At 34.5% G+C, this 27635-nt stretch overlaps 1 protein-coding gene across 8 annotated transcripts in view; it reads right to left on the minus strand.

Moving 5' to 3' along the window:
- Positions 1 to 709: 709 nt before the first annotated feature.
- Positions 710 to 27635, minus strand: part of LRRFIP2 (LRR binding FLII interacting protein 2) — a 52025-nt gene continuing 25099 nt past the window's right edge. Inside the window, exons 4-16 of one of the 8 annotated variants that reach the window (XM_072330535.1) lie at positions 19403 to 19447; positions 18619 to 18723; positions 18093 to 18164; positions 13113 to 13283; positions 12514 to 12606; positions 10693 to 10785; positions 7021 to 7122; positions 6638 to 6770; positions 5324 to 5373; positions 4321 to 4441; positions 3620 to 3699; positions 2453 to 2557; positions 710 to 1764 (exon numbers count right to left, since the gene is read on the minus strand). In XM_072330535.1, the coding sequence (XP_072186636.1) occupies positions 1654 to 1764; positions 2453 to 2557; positions 3620 to 3699; positions 4321 to 4441; positions 5324 to 5373; positions 6638 to 6770; positions 7021 to 7122; positions 10693 to 10785; positions 12514 to 12606; positions 13113 to 13283; positions 18093 to 18164; positions 18619 to 18723; positions 19403 to 19447 (1281 nt within the window). In that variant the 3' untranslated portion in view covers positions 710 to 1653. The remainder of the gene's footprint in view (positions 1765 to 2452; positions 2558 to 3619; positions 3700 to 4320; positions 4442 to 5323; positions 5374 to 6637; positions 6771 to 7020; positions 7123 to 10692; positions 10786 to 12513; positions 12607 to 13112; positions 13284 to 18092; positions 18165 to 18618; positions 18724 to 19402; positions 19448 to 27635) is intronic. The other 7 variants (XM_072330536.1, XM_072330537.1, XM_072330538.1 and 4 more) reach the window with 7 other exon arrangements.

Consider the following 27635-nt stretch of genomic DNA (forward strand, 5'->3'; position numbering starts at 1 on the left):
TAAGAAAAGCTAAAATGACTTCAGAACCTTTGCTATCTAAGGATCAGCCCTGATTGCTCAGGTTTTTTGTTTCTGTTTTGTTTTTTCCATGCCTTTTTTTTTTCCCCCCTTGCACTGAGATGAAATAATCCTGTCATCTTTTTTTTTAATTACAGTTTTTCATGGTGAACAATCACAGAAACATCTTCAGATATTTCTCTATACAGATGTATGTAAACCTCCGAATTCTGATTCACAACAATTCTTGGGAGCAGAAACTGGATGCTTTTTTTTTCAGCTGGTGATCAACTCCTGTGTAAAGATGGCAGCTCTTTTGAAATGAAGCTCCCATAAAGACAGAAGCACAAATGCTCTGGATTGTAAACATCCTGAAACCTATTTTGGTTTGAGAAATACTGACAGGTAACCATTTACAACAGGAAAGAATCTGATGGGAGTCCAAAAGAATGATTCCTCTCAGGTCAAATGTTTGGCCTTGCTAGCCCCCAACAAAGGTTAACACTGTGTCGGGCAACTGAGAATGGCCACTACTGGTGATATTCATTAACACACCTGTTGTGCCAACTTGAAAAGAGTGTAAGTTCTTAACAGCTTCCACTGTCCACAGAGAATAAGCTACAGACAAAAGAGTTCCAAAAAACTTATACTGACTTGATGACTGTATTATCGATTAACAGGCCTGCATAGGAAATGAAAAACAATACAAACTCATTACTTCAAAGCCTTTATATTAAAAAGTATAAAACCTTTATGAATATGAAGATCAAAATTCACTGTTCTGACAAGACTTTATTTATTCTGTTGGAACCTCAGCACTTTAAAGAAAACACAAAGCATCTGCTTTTGGTCAGTAAAGTGTCCGTTTAATAAACTCCTTAGCCACATTTCCCAACTCTTCCTCCCACCCTTAAATTTCAACTCACACTTCAGCAGCAGATGACAAATTGACAGTATACAACGAGAAGTCTGAAAATCTGTACTCTTAAAGTAAGAGCATCAAGGGCTAGGATTTGACAAAATCATCTAGAACTCATATGTGCCCATGCAAAAAAAAAGCAGATTTTTATATACAGTCCCTATTTATTTTCTTATAAATTTAAATATTTTACAAAAATGCATTTTCAAAATGTATAAAGATCAGTGAACACCCCAAACGTATCTTAAAATAAAACGTTATCTGATTTCAAGGGTTATTTCAACAATGAAGTCTAAATTGCACCAGATGAAAGGCACTTGTGCTGTGTGATGTCTTGAGCAAACGTACGTTAAGTTTATAATACAGTGTCTTCTTGAATTCATGCAGCTGTCTCTGAACATCAAGCATCATTAAAGCAGCCAGAAGAGATCGTGAGTAAACTTGATTCCACAGTTGAGAAAACGTTTTCTATCACCAGGTTGAACATACAGCATTATGCTCCAGCTGTGACTCTAGAATCAAATGCTACAGAAAAACTGCTGTTACCCACAAGGGAATTCAAACTATATTTCATTTTCTCATAAGTTACAAAAAGAAGTATGTCATTTAATTATGAAACTAAAACACCACTGAACAGCTCTGTGTTCACAAAGTGTGTGCCAATGAAAGTCTGTATTTAAAAATGAGCTAGGGGCTAGTTATTCAAGGAGCAGTGCATTGTATTTTCAATTTCCACTTCACTGTTGAGATAGAAGTGCAGTCCTATTTGCCTTCATCTTCTCCAGCCTTTTCATTAAGTGGCTATTGGTCATCTCCATCTCTTCTATCTTATCCAGTGCTGTTCTTAACTATAAAATGAAAGCAGAAGTTATCACCACCAAATTTAATTGGACTTTTTGCAGATTTTAAGCATTAGCAGAGAAAATAAAAATTAAACTCTTTACAAACGTGCTGTGTGAGTTAAGGCTGATACTTGAGGAGTAGCCATATCATTACTGCAGCCAGATGAAAGAAAATTCAAATATTAACATAATAATGGCGAAGCAATTTGAATATAAAATTGTCATCACCGAACAGCTTCCCACTACATGCTACTGAAAAATAAGGCCCTGTCCACCACTGTCATTAGCTGATGGAGACATATTTCCACAGGTAGCACTCATCACACAAGCCATGCAGTAGCTCCAAGGCAAACATGTTCTTTCTGTCTCTTGGTGAGGTGTGTGATGCTCTATCATGGGAGGGTTGGCTCTTCAGTAATATTTATGGAGGGATTAGTTTAAGGTATACAAGTTACCACATTTAGAAGAAAATAAAATTTCAGATCCTCTCTTTCAAGGACAATACTGCATTGAATGGTATTTAGTACTACTTTTATGTGCTACAGCTGTCCTCTGAATGCAGCACTAAGAGTCAAAGGCTTTCTGATAACACTTGAAAGCTGTAACAGAAGATTACTAAAAAGAGAGAGCTTGGACATAAGAGACAGTGAAGTTCAAGACTGAAAGTTCAAGACAAGTAAGTTAAGTTAATTACTTCTCGCTGAAGCTTTCTCTTTTCAGCTTTGAGTTCATCTTCCACTTTTTCTGCATTTTCTGCTGCACTTTTATACCTTGCAACTTGTCCTTCCAGCCGTCCAATCTGCAAACCCAAACAAGACCAAAGGAATAATTACCCAAGGTCATTGCCTACCACCACCAGTTCTTCCACTTCCAAAAGAACATTAACACAAGGCACCCACAAGGCACCCTGTGAATTATCCACAGTATCTTTATATGGAAAGAGGAGGTTAAAATGTATTCAGCAGCAGCCATAATTTCCAAGCGTTTAAAACAACAAATAAACAAACTACTATTACCACCAAAAAAAGAAAACGCTAAGAGGAACAAAATGGTGAGTGGAACTTCCAATAACCTTCACTGCTGGTCTCCTTGCAAATGATGCAGGAAGCAGTGGAGAATGAAACATAGTATGGAAATATTTCAGATGATATGAAAAGGCACTGAACTAAGCAGAGAGAGGTCTGTAAAATAAAGAATTGGGGAATACATGGGAATTAATACAAGTCCCAGAAAGCTAAAAAGCAGAGACCAGATGAAAGTACGAAGAAGAAAGTGTCATAGTACAGACTTCAACAGAAAAGTGTGGACTTGTGACAAATCCTGGTTTGGACCCACACATGCTGAAGTTCACTTGCTAGACTGTTTTCTTTTTATCTCCCTGCTACCCACAAATCCATAGGATGGGGTAACCATCCACTGCTATGCAAGAGTGCAATTGCACAACTTTGATTCACATAATAATCCCTTAAATGATTTTCAAGTGATCTGTAGAGATGCAGCATTATACCAGCAAGTTACTCACCCTTTGCTAATACAGTAAAATTCCTGAATTTCTAAGAGTGTGCCCCACAGTCAAATACGACCTTCTGACAATTAAGCTAGAATAAGTGAATTTTCTTAAAAATGCTAGCTTCTCCCTCTTAACATTCTGCTGTACATTCATATCTTAGTAAATTAACTCTGTATTTTCTTTTATGATTAGACTATGCACAGCTATTTACTTGCAGCAAATAGGAAGAAAATACAAACACTGTTCTGTGCAATCTAAATAACAAGTAGTAAATCAAATTATAGGTTTTCTTGAAAAAAGTACTGCAAAAAAAGCATAATAATAAATAAATCCAAAGAGAGATGTACTTACGTTTTGTTCCAAGGTGGTTATATCTTGTTCAGCTTTTGAAAGTCTAAACTTGTATTCACTGATTTGTCTGTTGGCATCTCCTAGTCAAAAATTGACATGAATACATTTCTCAGAGTAGTTCTCTATACTGTCAGTACTTCTTTCAAATCAAATTCATTAAATAGACCATTTTATATATATTCAGTTCTACGACAATCTATTAAATGAGTAAAATATTCAGCTGAAGAAATAGCTCACTCAGAACAGAAAGTGTCATGCTTCTAAGAAGCAACACTGAATTTTGAGCTATATTTTAGTAACTTCGCATATTTTGCTTTAGGGAATGGTTAAGTCTTTAAGGTAAGTTTCTGTATCAAATGTATTAATGTACTAACAATGTATTAACAGTAGAAAGTAGTAACTGTAGAATGTATTAAAAACAATTCAGCTGAAATTCTAAAAGCTAAAAAACACATTTGTTCAAGTGCTGGCAAACATTCTAGGCAAGACTGTTAACTGAGAACCAACTAACCACACATAAATACATATTTTTTTAAAGTTATTATATAGTGAGAAATTTCCTGCAAGGATGCATACCAAGAAAAAAATACCTGCTTAAAGATATATCTGTTCACATAGTACCACTGTATAACAACACAAGAAAAGGTAGCCAGCTTCATCTTCCCAGTCAGAATACCTTTGAACAGTAACCATATACGTACTCTGCATTTCGATTAGTTGCAAGTCAGAACCATTCTCTAAGCCTACTATATCTGGATTCATGCCATCACTTTTAGAATATTTCTGCCTTTCTTCTTCCAATTGCATCTTCAGTTTTCTAACCTGAAACACATGTTTCACTTTGTGAAAAACACAGAAATTCAGTAGTAGTACATCTAAACATTCAGTGAGGTCAAGCAGTACTGAGATGCCATTTGCTGAGACAATTCTGCAAGTGGGAATAGCAAAGCCATGCAGGAGGATCAGGGAGTCCATTCCCAGATGTCTGCCTATCCAATCATTTCCCCACTGTTTCTAGGTGAAGACTCTCTGCAGGTCATGTTTGCAATGGGACTTGCAAAATCCCCATTCCTGATATAAACCAAATCCTTTAATTAATTTTTACACTTATATGGCTATGGTTATATATATTTTTACGCATATAAGATGTAGGTACATTCTCAGCAAAAAATGATATTGGCAACATCATTTTTTATATTTATGCTATGCTCAACTAGAAGCACAGAAACTAGTATTCTTAATGAATACTCACTGGACATATGTTTTCTTGATCTCTCTTCTCCATATTGAAACTACATTAAAACACAGCTACTTTGGTAATAGTAACCTATTTAAGTAACTGAAGTGATTAAAGAAACAGCACACTATTACTACTCAGCAGCTTGGCAGAGAGATGCTAGAGCTTCTACAAGCTATATTTTACTGAATACAGTATTTCTGGATAATACCAAAAAGAAACCTATGTGTACTAAGCAATTTCTGTTTATACATTTTTTTTTTCTTCTGTAGTGACAAACAGTGAGAGGAGCTGATAACTCCTGGCAGTAAGACAGTTTACAAGTCAAACATTCAGTCTTATTTTGTTTGAGCACTCAAGTATTGATGAGTAATCAAAAGGTGCCTATATTTGTTTACTGTTACTTTATTAATATTCTGTAAAAGGATACACAAGTGTATACTTCTGAAAATAACAGGTTGTTTTACCTGAGACAATAATTCTTCCTTTTCTCCTGCTAATTTTCGTAGCCGGACATCTAAAACAAGAGAGTTCTATTAGAAAATATGAATCTTTAAATAAGGATCAATTTCTTGTAATTTTTGTTTTCAAAGTAAAACATTCTTCAAACAAAGCCAGTAACACTGGGAGAATAAAACCTTGATATCTCCCTAGCAATACAATAATGCTTTTCAGTTAAATAGCAGAAAAATGAAAAAATACTTAACTGTTTAGTATATTAGTATAACAGCTTAAGAAGAAAGAGCTGTGAGTTTAGTAATTCTTCAAAGTAAATTAACAACCAAGAAGTCAAGTGAAGACTAGATTTAAATAATATAACATAGCTCTGTTTTAATGTATAGAGGATGCCATTTCCAACATGTTTTTTTCCTAGCTGCATTTCCTAGCTCTTCTTGTCTTTAAGATTGCTACCTCTTCAGGTACAGCACTAGGCTTGTGGATAGCATGCATTTACAGAAAGTTTTATAGATTCTGTTCTCAAACCACAGAAAAGTATTAGGGAAAGGTCCCAGAGGAATATTTCAAAATCTCAAATCAGTTATGAGATCAGAAGTAGCTACAAAATACCTTGTCAGATAATGAAATGTAATGACTACAGCAGTTCACAAGGAAATGGTAACTTTGACAGTAACAAAGCATAAGGATGTGTATGTCGCAACAGAAACACGTATCAAGCCCAGTCTTTGTCTAAACAATGCTTAATTATTATACAACATGTACAAATATAATGCAAGTGTATGGAGAAATTTATCCGCATGTTACTAACAGTTTCACAGGGTATTGACTACACACAGATTAACTGAAAAGCTAAAATAAAAGTCTAAGAAAAAAAGGAAAAAAACATGTTACCTTTATCACTATTTGATTGTTTTTAAAACTTGAGGATTTTTTTCCCTTAGAAACGCAATGAAAATCTGCACTTGCTTTACACTAGTAAAGTCATAAATATAGTTCTCTGTAAAAACTGATTATACATGCATACTCTCTGCACCACAGAATACCAAGAAAAACAGATTAACCCAAAAGAATATACTTTTAGGCAAATCAGATATTTTCCAGTAATAGTAAAGCAGAAATTGGACCCCAAAAATCTAACTGACTACAAATGCCAAAGCACATCATGTTCTAATTTATAGATGCATGTGTAAATAAATGTCAACCACAGTCTTAAAAACAGTGGTAATTATGTATTCCAGGAGCCTACCAGGTTTGTGGCTTACAACCACAAAAATATACTACAGTGAACAGAAAGCAAGCAGACTTCATGAACATATTTTTACCTAGCGGTCCTTCTCCTGCAGATTCCAAGACTTGAGCAGCTTCCTGCGATACAACTGTTATTGCACCAACTGATGATTCATGGTTTATATCACCGTTTGGTGTGCCATCTGGGATTATAACTAATCCATGTTTCTGAAAGCACAAAAGAGAAATTGGTTCTCACGGAAGACCACTGACAAAATGCAACCATACAAAAAATTTTTGAAAAGCCTTCTTGAAGAGATTGAAACAGTTACAAGGAAACGCTCCATCTGACCTACCCCAAGGTCATGTATTGAGACTTGCACAGGAATAGTAACCATTCTTCCTCTATTTAATTGGCATTGACTTCATGCCCCATTGCTGGATTTCTGATACTGTAAAGTAGCTACTACCAACATACCTCTCCTCTCTTCATTGTTTCCTTCAGGTCAGCCAACTCCTCTCTGAGCTCATCTCGCTCTTTCTTAATGCAGTCAAAGTAATCTTTCTGTCTTTCTAGGGCCTGGGTTCAGGCAGATAGCAAGAAAAAGAATGGCATAGAGAAAAAGATGATAGATAGCAGAAAGGTTTTCTAAAAATAAATACAAAAGGCTTAATAAAAGAAATTAAAAGGGATATTTTACATATGTAAAACGTATCTATATCTAACATCTAACAACTACATTCTGCAGGTCAAACACATAGCCTCATTGCCATGTTTCTCACGACAAATTTTTTCCCAGAGGGATCTTAGTTCATTTCTATTATAAAATTTTTTTGGAATATTCTATTTTTGATAGATTTTGATAATCAAAACAAAGCACCAGAAGAGTACGTCATTCTTCTTAACATGGCCAGACATAAAATTTGCTTGAACTCAATTGTCAAATGACCTTAGAGAATCACAATCATTGAGATCATTACTCAAACTTCTACAGGATTTGGAAGTAGAAATCTTACCTCATTGAACTACTGCACAAATTAAGTCTGTCATCCACTTAAAAGTCTAGGTTATTTGTACTAGGCACTTTTTACTACAAGCAAAGTCATCACTTTTACAGAAAAGCAGAAACAAGCACTAGCAGTACTATTCCAGCATGCAAAAGGATCACAGCTAAAAGCACAACATATGGACGTAGATGGGTTTGCCTACCTAACTAAACTGCAGCTCTGTTATACTTGGCAGTTAATCAGACATTTTCCCTTGACTGGGCAGGATCCCAGTATTCCATTCAAGCCCAACATCACATGCATTACAAATAATCCTGACTACAGAGCAACTGCAAAAACATGCACAAATTTTCCAAAGAAAGTTACTTAACTAAACTTTGCATCATGCATTTTAGGAAGGAATGATAACAAGAAAGAAATGAAGGTGAATACCACTGTATTGTTTGTAATTGCTCCACATAATTGCAGTATGCTGAACTTCAGTAATTAGTACATAACATTTAAAATATAAAAATTATAAGATGTCCTTTCATTTCCAGACCGATACTATATCTTTGTAACAAGATCAGTGTGAAGAACCTTAATCAGTATGTTGTTTTGTGTTCCACTTAAAGATGACTGCCATTTCTGCAGCATGCAGGGGTGATGTGGGGTTGAGTGTTCTATGTTCACATCTATGGAAGGGTGGGCACAGAGGCCTGAAGCCAAACTGCAGATGCAGAACCTGTGTCCTTAGCAGTGCCCTGTGATGCTGCTAGCCTTACTAGAACACCCTTTCTATCCTCTCCCAATACATAGAAGTGTTGGCAAATAGGAAATTTTTATAACCATATACCTCTATTTATGGTAAAATTAATAATAACTACTCAAAACTGAAAAATCTTAGTAAAACTTCTACCTTTTGTATGCTTGGGGGTTATGATATGACATCTATTTTACACTAGATCTTGTACTACAGCAATTATTCTTTTGGGAAAATTAAAATTAAAAAAGTAATAATAACAAAAATATCAGGCCAACAGAACTCTACAAGCATGTTTTTAACATACCAACATCATTAAAATCTGACTGTCAAGTAAATACCATATTTGTCTAGGGCTCTACTTCTTAAATATCCCAAAAACCTTCATGAAATCTATACCAAACTCAGATAAATCATTTCTAATTTCAGACTGGTCATACACATACTAGACTTAAACAGCTGTACATCTCATTAATAATCTAACCCGAAAGTGTTGTTCAATTTTCTCAAATCAACAACATTTAAAACAAGGCACAACTACAAATTTGGACTGCTTTGTAGAAACAGGATAATATAAGGAGGCCTGGGTCAAACAAGAAATTCTATTTTTGTTCAGCTTGCCTTTCTTCCTTCCTCTGAGATACCATCAGGCTTGAATACATTTTAGAGGTAGGTTATAATTCTAAGCCAAAGTACTCCCCCTTTTGCAAAGCTTCAGAAATTCAGAAGCTGGAATAGAGTAAAATTAGCAAGATGGCTCAGTACTGAGGCAAAAGACAAAAAACTGAGGGCTAAGAAAAATTTAGAGTTTGAGATGAGAATACAAACTGCAAGGAAAGTGTTTTAGCTTTTGACTTTGTGACTGTCTGCAGGAACTAAAGGAAAAAGTAATTGGCAATGTTCTTTTGAACATTAGATAGACAATAGCTTCTGCATTAACTGTGGTGAGATATTTGAAAGAAACAAACAGAGACAGTATGGTACACAGAGGTAATGAAGAGTAAATATGGAAGAAATATGATCAGTTAATAAATTAAAATAAGCTTCCTGGAGAATACTCGGGGGAAAAAAAAACAAAACAAAAAAAACCACTATGGAAGTTGAAATGCTATTTTTATGATGGGGGAGAGGGTTGCAGTATGGTTTGAAGGAATGAAACAATAAAAATGACATAAAGAAAGAGGGGTTTTTGTTTGTTTTTTTAAATAAATCTGGGCACCGCAAGCTAAAGATAACTTTTCACACTGACTTGAGCTCCAGTAAATATATTATTATAAAGAAATCTGGACAAGTTGAAATCCTGGTGTAATATTATTTTTATAGAAACAACCCTGAAGTTACTAAAAGACACTTCCCTTCCGAAGACTGCCCACAGTCTTACCACTAGGCTGTTTACTTGTAGTTCAGAACAGCCACAAGTTCAGGCCTTCTAATTATTTTTTAGGATCTGCCTGACTCTGGGGCAGCTTTTCCATTGTGACTGCCCAGAAGCAAAGCTGACAAACCCTTTCCGAACTATATTAGCTGCGTAACAAATACATGATTCTCTTCTTGCTGTACCACCTTTCCTGCTACAAAGGAAACCCAGAGATACTCCTCAGAAGAGCTGATACTACCAGTATTTCAATTTAAGCTCTCAGCACCAAGACTTGACAACAGTCAGCCTGGTTCAGTACTGTGTCCAAAGTAAGGACCTAGAAGAATCAAGAGCGCAACACAAATGTGCATGCATGGCTGAAGAATTCAACTCAAGTCTGCATGCATATCTTAGCACTAAGTATGCTAAATACAAGCTTAACAAGTATTCACTGAGACTTGTCTGCATTTTAACCCTTACCACCTGCAGCTCCCTGAGTTTTCCGCTATCCCAATTAGTGGAAAGCAGACCATTTAAAAATCCACTGATTCAAAGGCAAACTAAGATGGCAATAAAGGTAGCAGCCAAGTCACTAGGAAGGTTTGAACTCTGTTCAAATTTTGAAAAATTTAATTTACCTTCATAAAGACTAAAAGAGCTAAAAGTCATTTCAATTCTGCATAAAACTTTATCAGTGCCGTGTATCTGTGGATCAATGGAACAATTTTTATATCTGTTAAGGATAAGGAAACAGTTACTTTTACAAGTCTTGACTACGGGCTAAAAATGTTCTGTGAAAGAAAAATTTAGGCATAATGGCTAATTCCACATTTTATGTATATTAGTGCTATTCACCATTATGCAAGTAAAGAAAGTGGAGCTAATTTTCTTTCTCGAATGAGTTGACTGCAAAACATTTAAAATATTTAAATTGCGAGTGGCCTTCATTTCTTTGAAGTAGAAAGCATTCCTTGGGAGGAGGAGGGGAATTAGTCTACTTCTAAAATTAAAAGAACATTTTTGTCCCCATATTTGTTTCCTACCCCTATTTTTTTATCTTTCCAATTAATTGTCTCCTGTAGATCAAACACCTCTTTGGTTATGCAATCTATATTCTGCTGCATGCGTTGATTCTCCTGTAGTAAATAGTATAAGGGAAGAATAGAAGAGGAAAGACGAGTAAGAAATGAGAAAAAGACAACAGAAATTCACATTTAAAGAGAAAGGAAATAAAGCAGTAAAAGACAACCAATGAGTATATGAACAAGAGGTTAAAAAAAAAAAGAGCATGACTCTATTGTAGCGTAAGTGTAGCATAATATTTTCCTTTGAATTCATGCAAAAGAACTGTAATATTATTCCAGTTCTTCATGTCAAGGGCAGAATTTTGTATAGCTAGCGTTACTGTTCTTCAGTAACAGTTCCCACTGCAGTTTGGAGATAACATGCTTTCTTCAGACAAACAATCCCTACGTGGTATTTTCCAGGCACCTTTAAGTACTGTTTGGAAATGAAAGTTCTATCCCACCTGCTAGCTTTCCCTAGCCCCCCCGCACCCCAGACACACACAATCTGTTATCTAGAAACAATCTTGTTTATGGAGAAACCATATAATGTATTATATTAGGAAGCTTACTGCTATAGAGCATACTTTAATTATATAAGATAGCACTAATGCAAGAAACTTCAATAGATTTTTAGTCTGCACTTCCATTCAATAAACTACCATTGGTGGTAAATACTTCATTAAATAAACAAAAAGCTAGCTTTTAGCCAATAAAGTTAAAATTTAATTGGTGTTTGGAAGATACTGACCATTAGCAATGACAAAAAAAACCCAAACAACTAGAATTAACTGCTGAGGAGAGTATTAGATATATGATACATTCTTCTTGTAATCTGCCTTCAAAGCATTGCAACATTAGGCAGAAACAGTAAGAAGTATCATAGTACGTTGACAAGTTGCAATAACCAATACTATTCAGCAAAGAAATTTAGAAATACAGTAAATGCACAAGACACGACAATAGGAAAAGATGAACTATTGCAGGAGAATCATTATCAGCTGATGCTGATAATTAAACTGACAAGAACAGTACAAATATATCTATTGAATTATAGCCAGTCTAGGAACTAGTTATGATAAGCTAACAAAAAGCACTTGCTTTAGTGCTTTTTACACACTTCTCTTGACAAGTGGTTTTACTAGTGCTTAACAAATAGAGGATGCTCTTGAAAGCATAAAGAAGAATATCTGAATCAAGCATCCAGGAAGTTGAATATACTTGCTGACTGCTTTCAGATATTTTAATCAATATATTCCAAATATAGCACTGCACTACAAAAGAAAAAAACAGCAATATGTTTGTGACCCATTAACACTGACAGACGTTGCTGCGTTTATGCTTGGCTGGAAAGCAAACAACATTTATTACTGAAAACTCCAGTGGCTGATGGTGACAAAAAATCGGAAATAGCTGAAGTGGAAATTTTGGGAAAAAGCAAAGAAGAATAATTTGTATTATCCGTTTCAGAACTTCTGGTTGTGTGAACAGAGTTTGGTTATACAAGCATTATCTCTATTCTCAGAAGAAAGTAAAATTACAATGCACATTCATGTGAGAATCACACCAAACAAATAAAGGATTTTCTAATGCATGAAAATCTTTCAGGGACACTCTTAACTTCACAAGTTAAGAGACTGATTAGTTTAAATCCTATTCTCTAAAACAAGATAAATTCTTTATTAAAAATGGGAGTTAATATTTTAGATATTTTTGTGTGTGATGACTATTGCTGTTTAAATCTTACTTTGATTTTATTTGTACAAGTTCAATCATGCACAATTACCACACATAACATACCTCTATCAATTCATCTCTTTGTCGAAGGCCCTCTTTAAGTTCATCCAGTTTATGCTGTAGAACCTTGCACGCGTGTTTCTCCCTTTCCAATTCCTGTATCAAATTCATTATTTTTATTTATTTGTGGTTGGACATGCATTTTAAATACACTTAAGTTAAACTTACTAGTCTATCTCAACATGACATTACCTGAGAAACCCCTGTAACAACTTAAGAAATTCTAACTACATAATGTCTAACAATCACAGATTAAATTTTTAGTTAAGTTCTCCAGATTCTTACTGTACAGAAAAGACATTTAATAAGTTACAGAATGGAGACAAAAGACTTAAAAAAAGGTTTATGCATAATATCAATGATACCAAGTTTACATCTGTATTGTTTGAAAAAAAACCTACCACATAGATTTTCTGTTTCCAAGAAAGCGTGACCAAACTCAGCCTATTCAAATGAATATTTTGCTTTAGTGTTTGGATAGACTCTTCTGTTAATCCAGGGGTTTTTGACTGCTTCTTACTGAGAAGTTGAGGCTTCCTATGAACTATCTTTGTAGAGGGTGGGGGGCGGAGGGGAAAGAAAACCATCTGAAAAATCAGTACCTTTGACGTCTCGACATTTTCCCTGCTCAACTCCGCTATTTGCTCTTCTTTCTCCACAAGTACATCCTTTAGAGTATCTACTTGGTACACCAAGTTGTTTTTCTCATTGTCTAGTTGAGCATTGGAAACCATAGCTTTCTTGTACTTCTCTTCAACTTCAGCTAGGGAATCCTATAGGTGCCAGAAATTGTGACATTTATCTTTTTTATTAATTGCTTTAAGAATAAAAATCGAAGTGTTAACTGTTACAGTCAAACTCTGTGACTAATTTTGTTTCTGATCTATTATTTCTGTAACATATCTATGGATATAAAGCTCAATTTCCATTATTCATATTATATTATAGACAGCAACACAGATAATTACCATAACGTGTATGAAAATTATAGGTAGTATCCCACTTGACATTTTCTGCTTTGCAAACTTCATAACTTAACTTATAAGAACAAAGTATTATCATATTATTTACTTCATATTCAGTGCATGCACGGGAAAACACATCAGAACATAGCAAGAAATCTGAAAACTCAGACAAATGACTGTAAATGTCTACAGAAACATCTCAGAGTAGCATTAACTTTATTCTCATTATATAAGAAAGGCTTTATAATCTAGATTCCAAGTTTAAAGGTAGACACACCGTTTTAGTAATTACGATTATTTCACCTTAAACTGTTTTATCTTCCTATTTTTAAAGAGTAAAATAAATAACATTTGCTAAGAAATACAAAGTCATGCATAGGTATCATAACAGCTATATGTAATTATTAATCCATTTTACAACTAAATTTCATTTTTAGGAAGCTGTCCTTAAAGCGCATATTTTCTTTTCTTATCAATCATGATCATACAAATTTATACCTATACCAATACACTGAATTCTGTGCTGAGAAACAGAGTATTTCAAACTCCAGAAGAAATAATTCCAGAGATGTCCAGATAGATTTCAGAATAAACAACAGAACATAAGTAGTATTAAGAAAGGTAGTGTTATCATCCAGGAGACAGAAAATAACAAGTAGCAAAGAAGAGTAGTTTTGGGCCCCTCACTGCAAGAAAGACATCGAGCCCTGGAGCCTGTTCAAAGAAGGGCAACAAAGCTGGTGAGGGGTCTGGAGCACAGGCCTTATGAGGAGAGGCTGAAGGAGCTGGGAATGTTCAGCCTGTAGAAGAGGAGGCTCAGGGGAGACCTTATTGCTCTCTATAACTTCCTGAAGGGAGGTTGTAGTGAGCTGGGGGTTGGCCTCTTCTCTTGTGTCATTAGTGATAGAACTAGAGGGAATGGTTTCAAGCTGCGGCAAGGGAGATTCAGGCTGGACATTAGGAAATATTACTTCTCAGAAAGGGTGGTCAGGCACTGGAATGGACTGCCCAGGGGGGTGGTGGAGTCACCGACCCTGGGGGTGTTCCAGGAACGACTGGATGTTGTGTTGAGGGACATGGTTTAGTGGGAGCTATTGGTAATAGGTGAACAGTTGGACTGGATGATATTTCAGGTCTTTTCCAACCTTGGTGATTCTATGATTCTAAGATTCAGGATGAGATATAACAATGAAAAAATAAAGACCACTTATCACCTATAAGCACATTCAGATAATTCAAGTCTTAGATTTAAAAATGTGATTATGCAATCATGACAAATCCTGTAGCAACTGGTAAAACTTCAAGAGACAGTAAACTTTTCCAAGACTTCAAAGAATAATTCTATTTGGAAGGAAAAGAAAAATAATATGAATTATAAAAGATGAATGATATCATCCACCTATATTTCACAGATTTAACAAAAGCAACAACAAAAATATCATGAAATAATGCCTATTATTGATCATTTCTGAGAGTGCCTTGAGCAGAATCATACAGTAATGTATGTTGGCAGTAGTCCCTGAATACCATCTGGCCTAACCTCCCAATTAAAGATGGGCCAAGATCATGCTGATTAGAGTTCTCTCCAGTTTGTTTTGGAGTAATCTCCAGGGATAGTAGAGTGCACAACTTGACTGAGTAACTTGTTCCAGTGTTTGACTACCTTCCATGTGAAAACTCTTTCTTGAAATCAGATTGGAATTCCTCTTGTTACAATACAATTTTTGTCTGTTGCATCTTGCCCTACCACTGTTTGCCTCTGTATGCAATCGGCTGTTTTCTCTACATCTCCTTTCAGGCAGCTGAAAACATCAATGAGATGACCCCATGTCCCATCTTAACAAATCCACATTCCTCTTATTTTATACCGTATGTTCCAGAACAGTAGAACAAGAACTAAGAAAAAAGCAAACAGTGATTGCAAAACAGATGCCTAACAGCCTTAAAAAAAAAACAAAAAAAAACAAAAAAAAACTTAGTTTGAACTTAGAAGGATAAATTAAAAAGTAATTAATCAGCAAGTTAATGCAGAAAAATCTGCATTTGTGGAAGAGGAATAAATTGACATTGAGACAGAAGAGTCTGCTAAGATCCAACTGTTAACCCATCACCTCGCCACCGTATCATCCCTAGATGCTACAGACTACCCTTTTGGGGTGGTAGGCTTTGCAAGGATGACTTCAGGATATAGCAACAGATGTTCTGGATTCGGTATGAATACTCACAGCAAAATCTACCTATACAGAAGATTGTTAACTCTGTATACAAAGTGATCAAATCACCTGAGAAGCTTTTGAGATTGAACCAACTGCATGACAAAACACTTTTTTCCTTTTAACACTGGAAAAATATATATGTATACAATTTTCATGCTATGTTCTCCTCTTGCTTAAGTTACCATAGCTCATTTTTTGTGCAATTACCGATTCCATGATTTATTTTTTGTAAAGCCCCATGTTCCCCTATGGTGCATGAATTACATGCATTTTAAGTAATATTCCAGTTCTGCAAGAAGTAATAGGGATTTGGAGGAGTTTCTGAAAGACCTGGATGAGGATGTAGGATGCCTGAGAATGAAGCAGTGGAAATAGGCTGGAATGAAAATAGATAATAAAACTCTGTACATAACCCGTAACTAAAAAGAAATACCACCAATAATTCTATCAGGAAAGGCAAAGGACTGTGCAAATAAGACTAAACAAAGCAGACATCAAAACAGAGCTCCATAAAATGCATTAGAGGAAAATGTTAAGGAAAATAATTCCTTTCCTAGCTGCTGCAGGAGAATACAGAAAGAGCTAGCAAAACAGGGGCAACCTGAGACATTAGAAGATGTCAAGAACTGACTAAATCAGAAGTAGTCAGACTACTATTTACTGAGCTGACACCCAGATTTGTAGCCAAGTAGAAAATGAAAACTTTTTGGTAGCAAGAAGGATGGGCAAATACAGTGATATGGAAGTTAGTGAGACTACAGGTCACTACCCAGCGACTGGAAAACACGAGAAATAGAAGCAGGTACCATAGTAGCTCTTTTTAAACAAAAGAAAACAGCAGCAGTTGAGAAGAAGGCAGTATGTTCCTAACTAAACAGAAGGGTTCCTGAAGGAATTTCTCTAAATTAACTTAAAAATATATTTTATATTTTTAATAATAATTAAAAATAGTACAAAATGTATTCAATCTTAAGTCGATCACAGATCGAAGATCTTACTGTCTACTCTACACCCGCGCTCTTTGGCAACTCTAACAGCTAATATACAAAAAACGGTGCTAAGTAATGACAGAATTGTGTTTACAATTGACACGCTTTTAAACATGCAGAAGCGTAAGAGGAAGACCCACTGTGAAAATATTATGCAATCTCTAAGTTAGTACAATCACAGCTAAATCTGACAATCTAGCAGTTCTCCAAGTCTGTTGAGGAAAACCTTGAAAACATGAAAGAAGTTCAACTCTTTAAAATAACAACTTTGTACCACTCTAATACTCTTTGAAATCTGTTTAATAGTCATATAGCAAAAATAGTTAAAATAGAGGCTTAGATTGCTCTAATCCTATCACATCAAAAGGTTACTCATCCTCTAAAGAACATTTTTGCTACCTTGAAGAGCTCAAATTACATATTTGTTCTTTATTAGAATGTTATCTGCCATATTGTTTAATTTTCCTTAAGAAAAGGAAGCTGTTAAATACCAACATTATATGCTGAAGTAGCAAGAAGCAGTCACTGAATTCTTCATCTATATGAATGTGAAGCAAGTATGTTAAGAGCTCTTTATTTTATACAAAGACACTCACGACTAGATAGCAGGAAAGAGAACAAATCCTGGAAAAGATATTGTAAGTTGCCTGATTGCTTATATTTAGTTCCCCTTCAGGGCAGAAGAGAGACTGAACAATCGTATTTTAGATTAACTGCAAACTGTTAATTGTGGAAAAGTTCACAAAAGAAAACATTAATTTAAGCAAGCCAAAATACAGACAAATCTCATTAACCCAATACTGAAAATATCAGTCTATGATTTAAGGAAATATAAATGAAAATGCAAACCACAACAATCAAATAATTATTATCTTTCATAACTGCAGTCTACAAATGATCCAAACAAAATAATCTCTTCCTGCAAGCAACATGCCTGCCTACATGTATATATTTCAAAGGCAGTACCTCCAGTTTTACTTCATGAAAACATACTACTTCCTAGAAATTATAATAATAATTAAGTTATTCATCATAGCTGTATCTTACTTCCTTCTTCTCCATCTGACATATAGCAACTACTCTGTATATCCATTTATTTGCTAACAAAGTACTAAAAAAGTACATTAAATCTCTTAAAACCTTTTCCCAAAACATTATCTAAAACGTGAAAGTTAAAATAATGTTAATGTAAACCAAATAATGATTTTATATGTACAGTGAGAAAGCTGATCTGAATATTTTATCCAAATGATAACTTAATCTGACACTCCCTATGCATTAAAAGTTAGGTACATGCTTTAAAGAAATTTAAGAACTTGTTAGTAAAGCTTTATACAGTTAGTGGAACCAGTGATACCTCCATTACCCCAAAATATCCATACAGAATGCATGCATGGGAAAGACCCTAATACCTTTAGTTCTTTAAGTCCCTGCATGTATCTCCCCTCTACATCGTGTATCTGGTCCTTAAGATCATAGATATCCTGCAGGACATAGAACCATCGCATAAGAAGTATGGGGTAATGCATTTGTAATTGAAAGATCATCAAAAAGTTTATGTGCAATTTTTTTCTAATGCCAAAGCCTGTGGTAATTTACACAAATTGTATTTAATTCACAACAACCAGATGGAAATTCAGAATTTGTCTGCATCACTGAATCCAACCTATGATGATTAAAACAGATCTCAAACAGGAAGCAATTATTTCAAATTTGTCATAAACAAATTCATCTACTAAAATAAACTATCAGCGACATAAATGCTGATCAATACAACAATTATCAACATTAAAAAAAAAACAAAAAACTTTTCCCCCTGCTTACAAATTAAATCCTGATAGCATTTTCTTACTATTACGAAACCAGAAGCAAAAACATTCCTCCCAACTACAAACACAATTTTAAGCTAGATCCAAATTCTCTGATAATGCAGTTTACCCGTAATTCACTGAGGGAGGCATCAGGATCCAATAAACTGCTTGTATCTCCGCTTCCTCTCCTAGATGAGTTGCCACTCAGAGGAATCGAATTGCGAGATGATGGCTTAAAGAAGGGAAAACACTGCATCAGGTATGATATACTGGCATACTTGACTTTAGTCTTTATAAATCACTTCATAATCGCAAAGCACTTTTCTCTCCTCTTCACTTCTTCTTACAATTATTTTCCACCAAATGTTTTCTAGCACTTATGTTATTTCTTGATTAAATGTTGGTTCCTGTTTATGGTCATCTGATTTACAAGAACCTTAAAGAACAGTATGTAGCAGAACAGAAGAAAACAAAATGTTACAATAACTGATGTTTTCTAAGTTTATTTCCAATTTTCTGTTCAGGAGATATTCATAAGGAGGCTGTTGGTGCCAAAAAACACTTTTAAGAATTCTCTGTCACACAGGATTCAGAATTCTCCAATGGAATCCAACATCTGTGTTTTTAAATTTTTAGTGTCTTAAGATACAACCTTTCCTGGTGAATGTTTTACCCAGAAAAAGAATTCTACAAGAAATTGATACTTAAAAGGATATTAAAGAATAACATTATTTTCTTTGGGAATAAGATGCAATGCATTATTTTTGGTAGAAGAAATATGTCTACAATTATTTCTTTGCAAGTTCTTAAAATACACTCCACAAAGAAGTTCTTCATTTGGAAAAATTACAGTGTTTTTAAATTGAGGAATGAATACCAGCAATCAAAAATTTTAATATAAAAATTCTTACCCTTGAAAAAATTTCTGAATGTGATTTTTCACTCTTTTCTTCCAGCTGAAAAAGAGAAGGGAAACTGGTCAAAATACACCTTTTGCTACAAAGGACTACTGAAAAGCACTATTCTGTTCAGAGATACTGAAAAATATTTGAGAACAAAAAGTGAAACGAAACAGAAATATCAAAAGTTAACATAGATCAAAATGCATGGAAAAAATACAGCCTCAAAATGTAGGCTTTTTTTTACCTTAACTGCAAAATAAATGACTGCTTGTAAAGAAAAAGCCAGAAGCTTTTTTTTAGAAGTTTTCTAAAGAGTCATTACTTAGAATAAAGTACTGAACAAAACAAGTTCCATTTGCTTTACATTTGCACAGTAGTGACTACAACACTTGGTGGCATAACAAAGATTCATGCAAGTGCACTTCAGACAATCAGTGACAGCAATGTGAATGGTCCAGTTATTTGCAAACACATTTGCTACCTCTAACTCTTCAGTAAAACCCGAAGTTACATAAGGACAAGAACAATTCAAATGAAAGCTCTGAATTATTAATAAATTTAAATTGATATTTTTTGGACTGGAGCCTGAGTAAACAAGTATCTCCCCCACTTCACCTCCATCCAACCTTTTATTTCAGAACCTTTGGTACTCCAAACTTGCCCTATAGACTTCCATAGTTTCAACATTTACATGAAACAAAGCAGTAAAATTAAATGAAGACTGTAACACACTGATGAGTACATTTTAAAAGCATGATCTCTTCAAAAGCTTGTTTCTCCAAAAGCACCCATTTTGCTCTTAGCCCAGTGACAGCAGATTTTGGAATCTACTATTATCACAATAAAAACAAATGTTACTATATGAGATCTTTATCTGTCTGCTATGGTTTCTACAGGTTTACAATGCATTTTCCATGGCAGATTTTATCACCTCCAACGATCTACTGATATGTTAATTAATAATACTTGTCACCCCCATGATGGTAAAAATGATATGAAAAATTCAAATTATCTGAAGTATCATTTGGAAAGACAAAGTATTATTATAGTCGACATTTACATTAAGAATAAGCAGTTTTACATACTCCAAACTAATATATGTAGCAACAATGATAAAAACAACTGAGAAAATAACAGTTGTCTGAGCTTCCACACTCTCTCAGCAGAGCAAGCTTGAGAAAAAGAGCTTTACAGTAAAGTTTAAAAAAAAACAACAACTAAGATTTAAAACTGATAAATGACTGCTCTCTGTCATACTTCAGCCACATACAGAGACAAATATAATACTACAATACAAGTTACGCAGCACTATATTACTACTAAGTAATCAAACTGTGCAATCACAGAAACAGCAGTCATAAGGGTAATCTCCAGTAGTCATTTAGTCCAGTCTTCCAATGAAAGCAGAGTTGCTGCAAACATAAATCCAGGTTAGCTTTTATTTATAGGCTCTGTGTGGTTAACTTTCACCAGCTCCTGAGGATGGGGATTCTCCAACCTTGCAGTAACCTGTGCAACACTAATCTCCTTATGGAGATCCTCCCAGGCTCTAGTCTTGAGAAGTATCATGAGGTTGCAAGATGTAAGTTAAGAAGCGTTTGGCTTTTACCTAATTAAGCTATGGCAGCTGCTAGTAGGTCAGGTAACCTTCTCTCTGAACAACTAGACAAGCCCAGTTCTCCCAACCTTTCCTCCTATGGCATATGCTAGCCCTGATCTTACAAAGAACAGGTTAAGAACAGAAAATTCCCTATTCTTTCCATTATTAAGCATAAAAACTTTAAGTGACAAAGTTTTCTATAATTAACAGCAATAAAAAAACAAAGGCAGCTAGGTTTTTGAAGCAAAGGAATGCACAGAAAAAACTGTCACATCAATATTCCTGTAACAAGCTGTTAACCTAGGACTCCGTGCAAGAACATAGATGGCAATGAGTGCTTTATTAAAGGATTCTTAGAACCTCTCTGAATGGATTACTGAACGCTAGAATGTGCTAACAAGAACACACTTAAGTCTATTTTTGTCATTAGAACAAATATTAGTACTCCAAAACTCCACAAGGAAAAACTAGGTATTGCTAACTTCATAAAGTAAACTTCCACAAGAAAAAAAAAGATTTTTGCATTGAAGAGTGAAGAGATGCTTATGCTTATCATCTATTAAAAAAACAAACAAACAAAAAAAAAAAGTGAAGTGTTAAGACGTTACATGCCTCAAGCAACGGGCAAAGTCTCTTTGAAATAAAACAGCATGCAACATGAAACAGATTTTAGGAAATTCATAGACTTAAGACATTTTTATACACAACACAGCATTTAGTTTGAAATAAGCCCCATCCTTCAACAAGCCGTCTTATTTGACAAAAGAACTCAGTTCTTTTGTAGCATTTACTCCTTTGTAGAATGAAAACAAAATCCATGGTTAATAAGTTTGTTGTATTTGGCACAATATGATAACAAGCATTACACTCACACTATTCAAACCTTGGACATCATCTGCATCAGAAATAATGCTTCCCCTGCGGTTGGAGCGACTGAAATAGTCAGCAGCAGTTTCACTTTTATCAGAAAAATCAGAGGACTTAAAAAAAAACAAAACAAACAAAAAAAAACAATAAGGAGGTTGAAAGAAAACTGAAGATCGTATCATTGAATCAACAAGATTTTTTTTCTTTAATATAACAACAACTGACATTTTCATTGTTGCAATTTATTCCTGCATTTTAAGAACTGCAAACTATTATTTTCTGAATTTTTGATACATTAAGCGTGTCTATAGGAATAACACACATGCCACACTGTTATCAATACATTAGCCATGCATAATTTTAAGTACTCTTCACATTTACTATTCTGATCATTGTCTAGATAGGTGTTTTTCTAAAAGTAAGACCAATAAATATTTATTATTGACTCATTTTCTGGAATTTGAGTAACATAAGGCTTGGAATTGGTAGCGTCAAACTACATAAATCCTTTAAAAAAGTTAAAAGGATAAAATAGCAAATGATAAGAAAAAATAATACAGTCTGAAGTCGAGAAAAAGAAGAATATTTTTCTCTACAAATGCTGTTTCTCCTTTGGATCACACTCTTATCAATCCAGTCTGTGCTTTCACTCCCTCAATTTTAAGAATCATTAAAATGGAATATAGGTTTCCTCCCTGAAGCCACCCTCAGGTGTCAGACACCTAAAAAGTGAGGGGGAATAGTGCTCACATTACACACAGAAAAGGCAAGAGATAAACGTTACAATCACTACAACTTCAATAGGAATTCAAGTGTAGTTAAAGTGTGTTTAAAAAACACATTACATATGTTAAGTGGGTTAACGTGAACAGTCCATTTAGTTTTAAAAGTACTTAGAGGAAAGAAAAAAAAAATCTTTAAATAGTTTGAAAATACATAGCCACCATTCAACTTTCACTATTAAGAATTAACTCAGAACATCTTTGTACTTGATATAAATACTGCATGTAACCTCATCATGGCAAGATCAGAGAGAAAACATTCTCCCCATTTCACCATCTGTACATCACAAGGATTGAAAATATACCCTTGCGTTTAAGTAATTTTGATTCTTCCATTTTTATATTTTATAATAGATGAAAATAATGTTTGAATGTTTGTCCAAGAAATTTGTATAGAACAAATGAAAAATATGTTCTGTGAGGAAAAATGAAGGAACTATGCTTATAATTAAAGCATAATAAAAAGCAATAAAACCTTAAAATAAGGTAAAATAAATGACTTATACAAGCTTAAAAAAACAACTATTTAGGCAGCATTTTTCTCACCAGTAATAGGGATTTTATTATTATTATTATTTATTTAAAGAGAAACAGTTAAGCCAGAAGGCTGAAGCACTGAGTATGCCTCATATTAAAAAAAAAAAACACACCAAAATATTAAAAAACCCTACAGCACTAAACAACAATTGTGTCTAACACATTTATTCTCTCAATACAAAGCCAAATGGAAGGCACAATAATGGATCAAAACACACTTAGACTGTGAGTAAAACTTAATAGTATGCATCTTCGTGGTAGCCAGTGGGAAAGAAAAAAAAAATTGCTCAGAAGCTCCTAAAAAATTACCATGATTTTACTCCTCAAGTAAAGATTTGTTTCATTACTGCTACCTTCATAAAATGCATCTTCAAAAGCCTCATCAGAAAACTTAAGAGAAACCTTTTGCCAGTGTGCTAGTTCTGTCTCTGAATCCTCTCAGATAGTAGTCAGTAACATAACTAGTAAACTGGCAAGCACACCCACATCTTTCTCTTCAAGGGATTTTCAGATGGGAGCACCATGGACTTGTTTTTTTTCCTCAGTGTTGTTTTCTACTCTGATTTCATGTTCTCTTCTATTTTCCCTTTTGAATTCTCACAGCTACTGAGATGACTTCCAGTGCAAGCCTCCAATGAAACTAGGCATTAACAACAGAAATATATGAAGTGATGATTAAGCAATGAGCATGATTTTCGTCTTGTATATCTACTTCATAACCTTCAGAGTCATTTCATTCAATATTTTTTTTTTTTTTAAACTTTGAAATCTATTAAATCTCCACAAGTTTACCTTGGCATCAATGGTATCACTGATAGTGAAAACTGATACATAGACTCCTAAATATATGCACTGTATACATATATAAGAAATTGCACTCAATCTTGAGAAATAGAGGAGACAAATAGTACACTTGCTATTCAATGGACTTCAGAGATGGATGGCAATAACTCCTAAGACTTGGAACACTATACAAAAAAGCTAAAAGCCCTTTTTTCCTATACTCTTTAGTCTGAGGTGAAAACGATCAGTTTCTGACAAATTTTCCTCTCTAACACTGTTAAGAACGTGAAAAATGAAAATACAACTATTTCAATTTAACCCACACAAAATGCTGACATTCCTTCCTTGGGTAGTATCACAGATGAGCAGTTGCACCATTAAAATCAAGACAGTTGTTTTTGGGGCAGACACATGGCGTAGCTACTAAAAATCACTTTGCAGCACAATAAGTAATCTTTGGAGCAACAGTTTTACCACAACAGACAGGAACTAATTGAACTAATATTTAAGTACCAGACACCAGAAAAAGTGAGCCGATTACTTCTTAGTGCACAATACAGTGAAGCTGACATTAGTCCTCTTTCCCCCAAGAAGACTATTTCCATGTGCTGGCTCCAGCTGTGACATAAGGTGGTAACTCCACAAAGTACTGTACTTCAGCACTTAGTTCTTTCCAGTTCTGTACATTGCAGATATTTGAGAGATTCTTATAGCAGGAAATTCCTTACTGTTCCTTTACATTACTATTTTACTGCCAGAAGCTCACACCGTGGTAAAATTTACATCTCTGATAAACAGCAATTTTTTAATAAAACACTAAAAATCTAATTTATGTGTTCATCAGTAAAATGACTCACAGTGCAAACACTCATAGCTGTTGTGTGTTAGTACCAAAGCATTCAGCAAAACATGCAAAGGAACACTCACCACAGGACTACTTCGAATTGAGCTTGCTCTTGAGGAATGCCAACTGTATTCAGATGGCTAAAGAAAAGTTTGGAAGATTTTTCTTAATTTTCATTGATTTATGTCTCCAGAAAACCAAAATTTTGAAGGAAGCAACCAAAAGCCTGTAACACTTACAGTGCAAGAACTATATGTGCTATGTAATCCATCACCATACAAAGATGCCTAAGAAACAGAGGGAATGAAATGCCATTTACATTCTGACTCAGAAATTAGTCACACACTCACACACTGAAATGCACTGATAAATTAAATCTCACTCTCATTGTCTTACCCAGCTGAGCATTTTCCAGTTAGTAAATGGAATTTCTATATTTTTTGAAAGGATGGAGAACAGCTTTTAGGAATCGCCAATAGCATTTCCCCCAACTAATATGGATGCCTACTCACTAATATAAATTTCAGTGAAAAAAAAAAAAATAGCTAAACTATTTTAAAGTCAACCTATTTCAGAAAAAATAAGTATTTAAACTGAAATTTGTTTTTAGAAGTTGCAAACCACCCTGGGAACTGAAGTCATATCTTACACTTATCCATCTTGGAAGCCCATGCAGTTTTTCCTGAAGAATTTTTTGGAGCGCAAGGCTGAAATCTATTTATGAATGGAATAATAACAGAAGGTCTGGGCAACAAGTGAAATGAAAATTCACAGTCTCATGTTGCTCTCCCCTGTTGTGTGCCCCGGTGGCGCAGCGGTAGAATTCCCGTTTGCAACACCAGGGGGCCCGGGTTCGAATCCCCCCTGTGGAGCAGAGGGTAGAAGTGCCGCTCTGCTACACAGAGGGCTCGAATCCCGGGAGTTGGACTCGATGATCTCTAAGGTCCCTTCCAACTCACACGATACTATGATACTATGATACCTCTGAAGCTATCTCCAATAGAAATTAAGAATTATACGTAATGGTAGTTATCACAGTCTCATTCTCTCACTGGATCTTCTAATGTTATAACAAAAGCACACACGACATCAAGAAGCAAACTGCTTACAATTCAAGTGCATAAGTGCATACAAATATGACATTTTAAAAACTTGACTATTTTCTTACATAGTTTTCAGAACTTCTCTAGGTTGTAGCCAAGTTAGATTTGAATTACTGCAGCAATAAAAGGCAAAGTTCAAGCACACGTGGTACCTTTTAAATAGAAGCTTTATAAAGCTACTCGCCACTCTTATTCTGGCTGCTTTGTACTTTGTAAAGATGTCCACTTGCACTTATGCATGCTTATGAGTTGTAACTCTGGCATCTTACTTGAAAGTACAGGAGATGTATTTACCACAAATTTCTGTAATTTTCTGACACTGATTCTCTCATTCAATTGCTAGATTTTTATGTTTTTTTTTTTAAATATTACACATGCAGTTGTTGTTTAGCATGCTTGGATTAACTTATTCTAAGGCCAGTATTCTTGAACATACTGCTGTATTCATAAACTAAATGTTCGTCTGTAAAAAGATCATCAAATACCAATTATAAAAGTAACTAAAAGAGGGAACCTTGCACTTAAGGACAATGAACTGAACCCAAAACAAGACTCACAAACTGTCTATATTTCAGAGCACAAAAATAATGCACATGTAATACTGTCAAGCCACACGGCCATACAATACAAACTTAAGGCAACCGTGCAAACGGGGCTTACGAACCAAACTGACACTTCTAATCAAACCAGTGTTTACAGAAGGAGACACCTATAAAAAAAAGTGTAATTTTAGTTTTCAAGGACTACTAAAACATCTAGAGGGAAAAAAAATGTCTTTCATGTAGTACTAACCCTGTAACTTCTAGTTGTTGCCACAGGATCACTGTATAGAGAAGACGACTATAACATGAAGAACAGAGAAAAGAATAGAGAAAGAAACATTTTCTGTATGCAGCAAATGTTTTTATCCATTGCTTTATATTCATCAAAAGTTCTAAAGATTGAAGAAACCTATTACAGTTGTAAAATATATAAGATCTTCTAAGAAAAGTATGGATAAAAATTCCAGGGAAATCCATTACCTTTGAAAACATAACATACAACTTTCACTACAATAGTCTAGAACTTTTATCAAAAGAAAATAGTAATAAATTAAGTAGTGTTTAAAAGACACCAATTTCCTTTAGATACTTACTTAAACATACCCATGGACATACCTGCAATTACTATCAGATGCAATCTACCCCCATCAAACTGTTAATTTATCACTTACAGTAAACTACAACAAAGTAGCACACTGGGGCTAAATTTTTAACATGTTTTATATACTTAATATATTAAGCGACAAATATATTAAGAAAAGACAGACCCGAGTATGGTAGGAAGGAATCGGTTTACTATATCTAAGGCTGCTATAATTTCTTTGATCATGGTATAGTCCACTCTGTGAAAGGGAAAGAAAAAGAAAATAAACACTAATATTGCGTAATTGCATTTAAAGATCTTGGGAATAAATATATATATATATGTGTGTATCATGTTATATGTTTCACATATATATATATATATACACACATATATATATATATATATATGAAACAGGAGTTATATTTCAATATAGCCCAACAATTCCCATGTTCAGAAACTGGGACCTTTTTTCCATATATTAGCATATGGTCATATAAGTCTTGTCCAAAGTAGTAAACAGTTGTGTTACACTCCCTTATAAGAAAACTCAAAAAAGTTTGACTACACCCTGACAAATATAACATGAAATATATAAAAA

Source organism: Excalfactoria chinensis, chromosome 2 (genome assembly GCF_039878825.1).
Source record: "Excalfactoria chinensis isolate bCotChi1 chromosome 2, bCotChi1.hap2, whole genome shotgun sequence".
Classification (NCBI taxonomy): Eukaryota; Metazoa; Chordata; class Aves; order Galliformes; family Phasianidae; genus Excalfactoria; species Excalfactoria chinensis.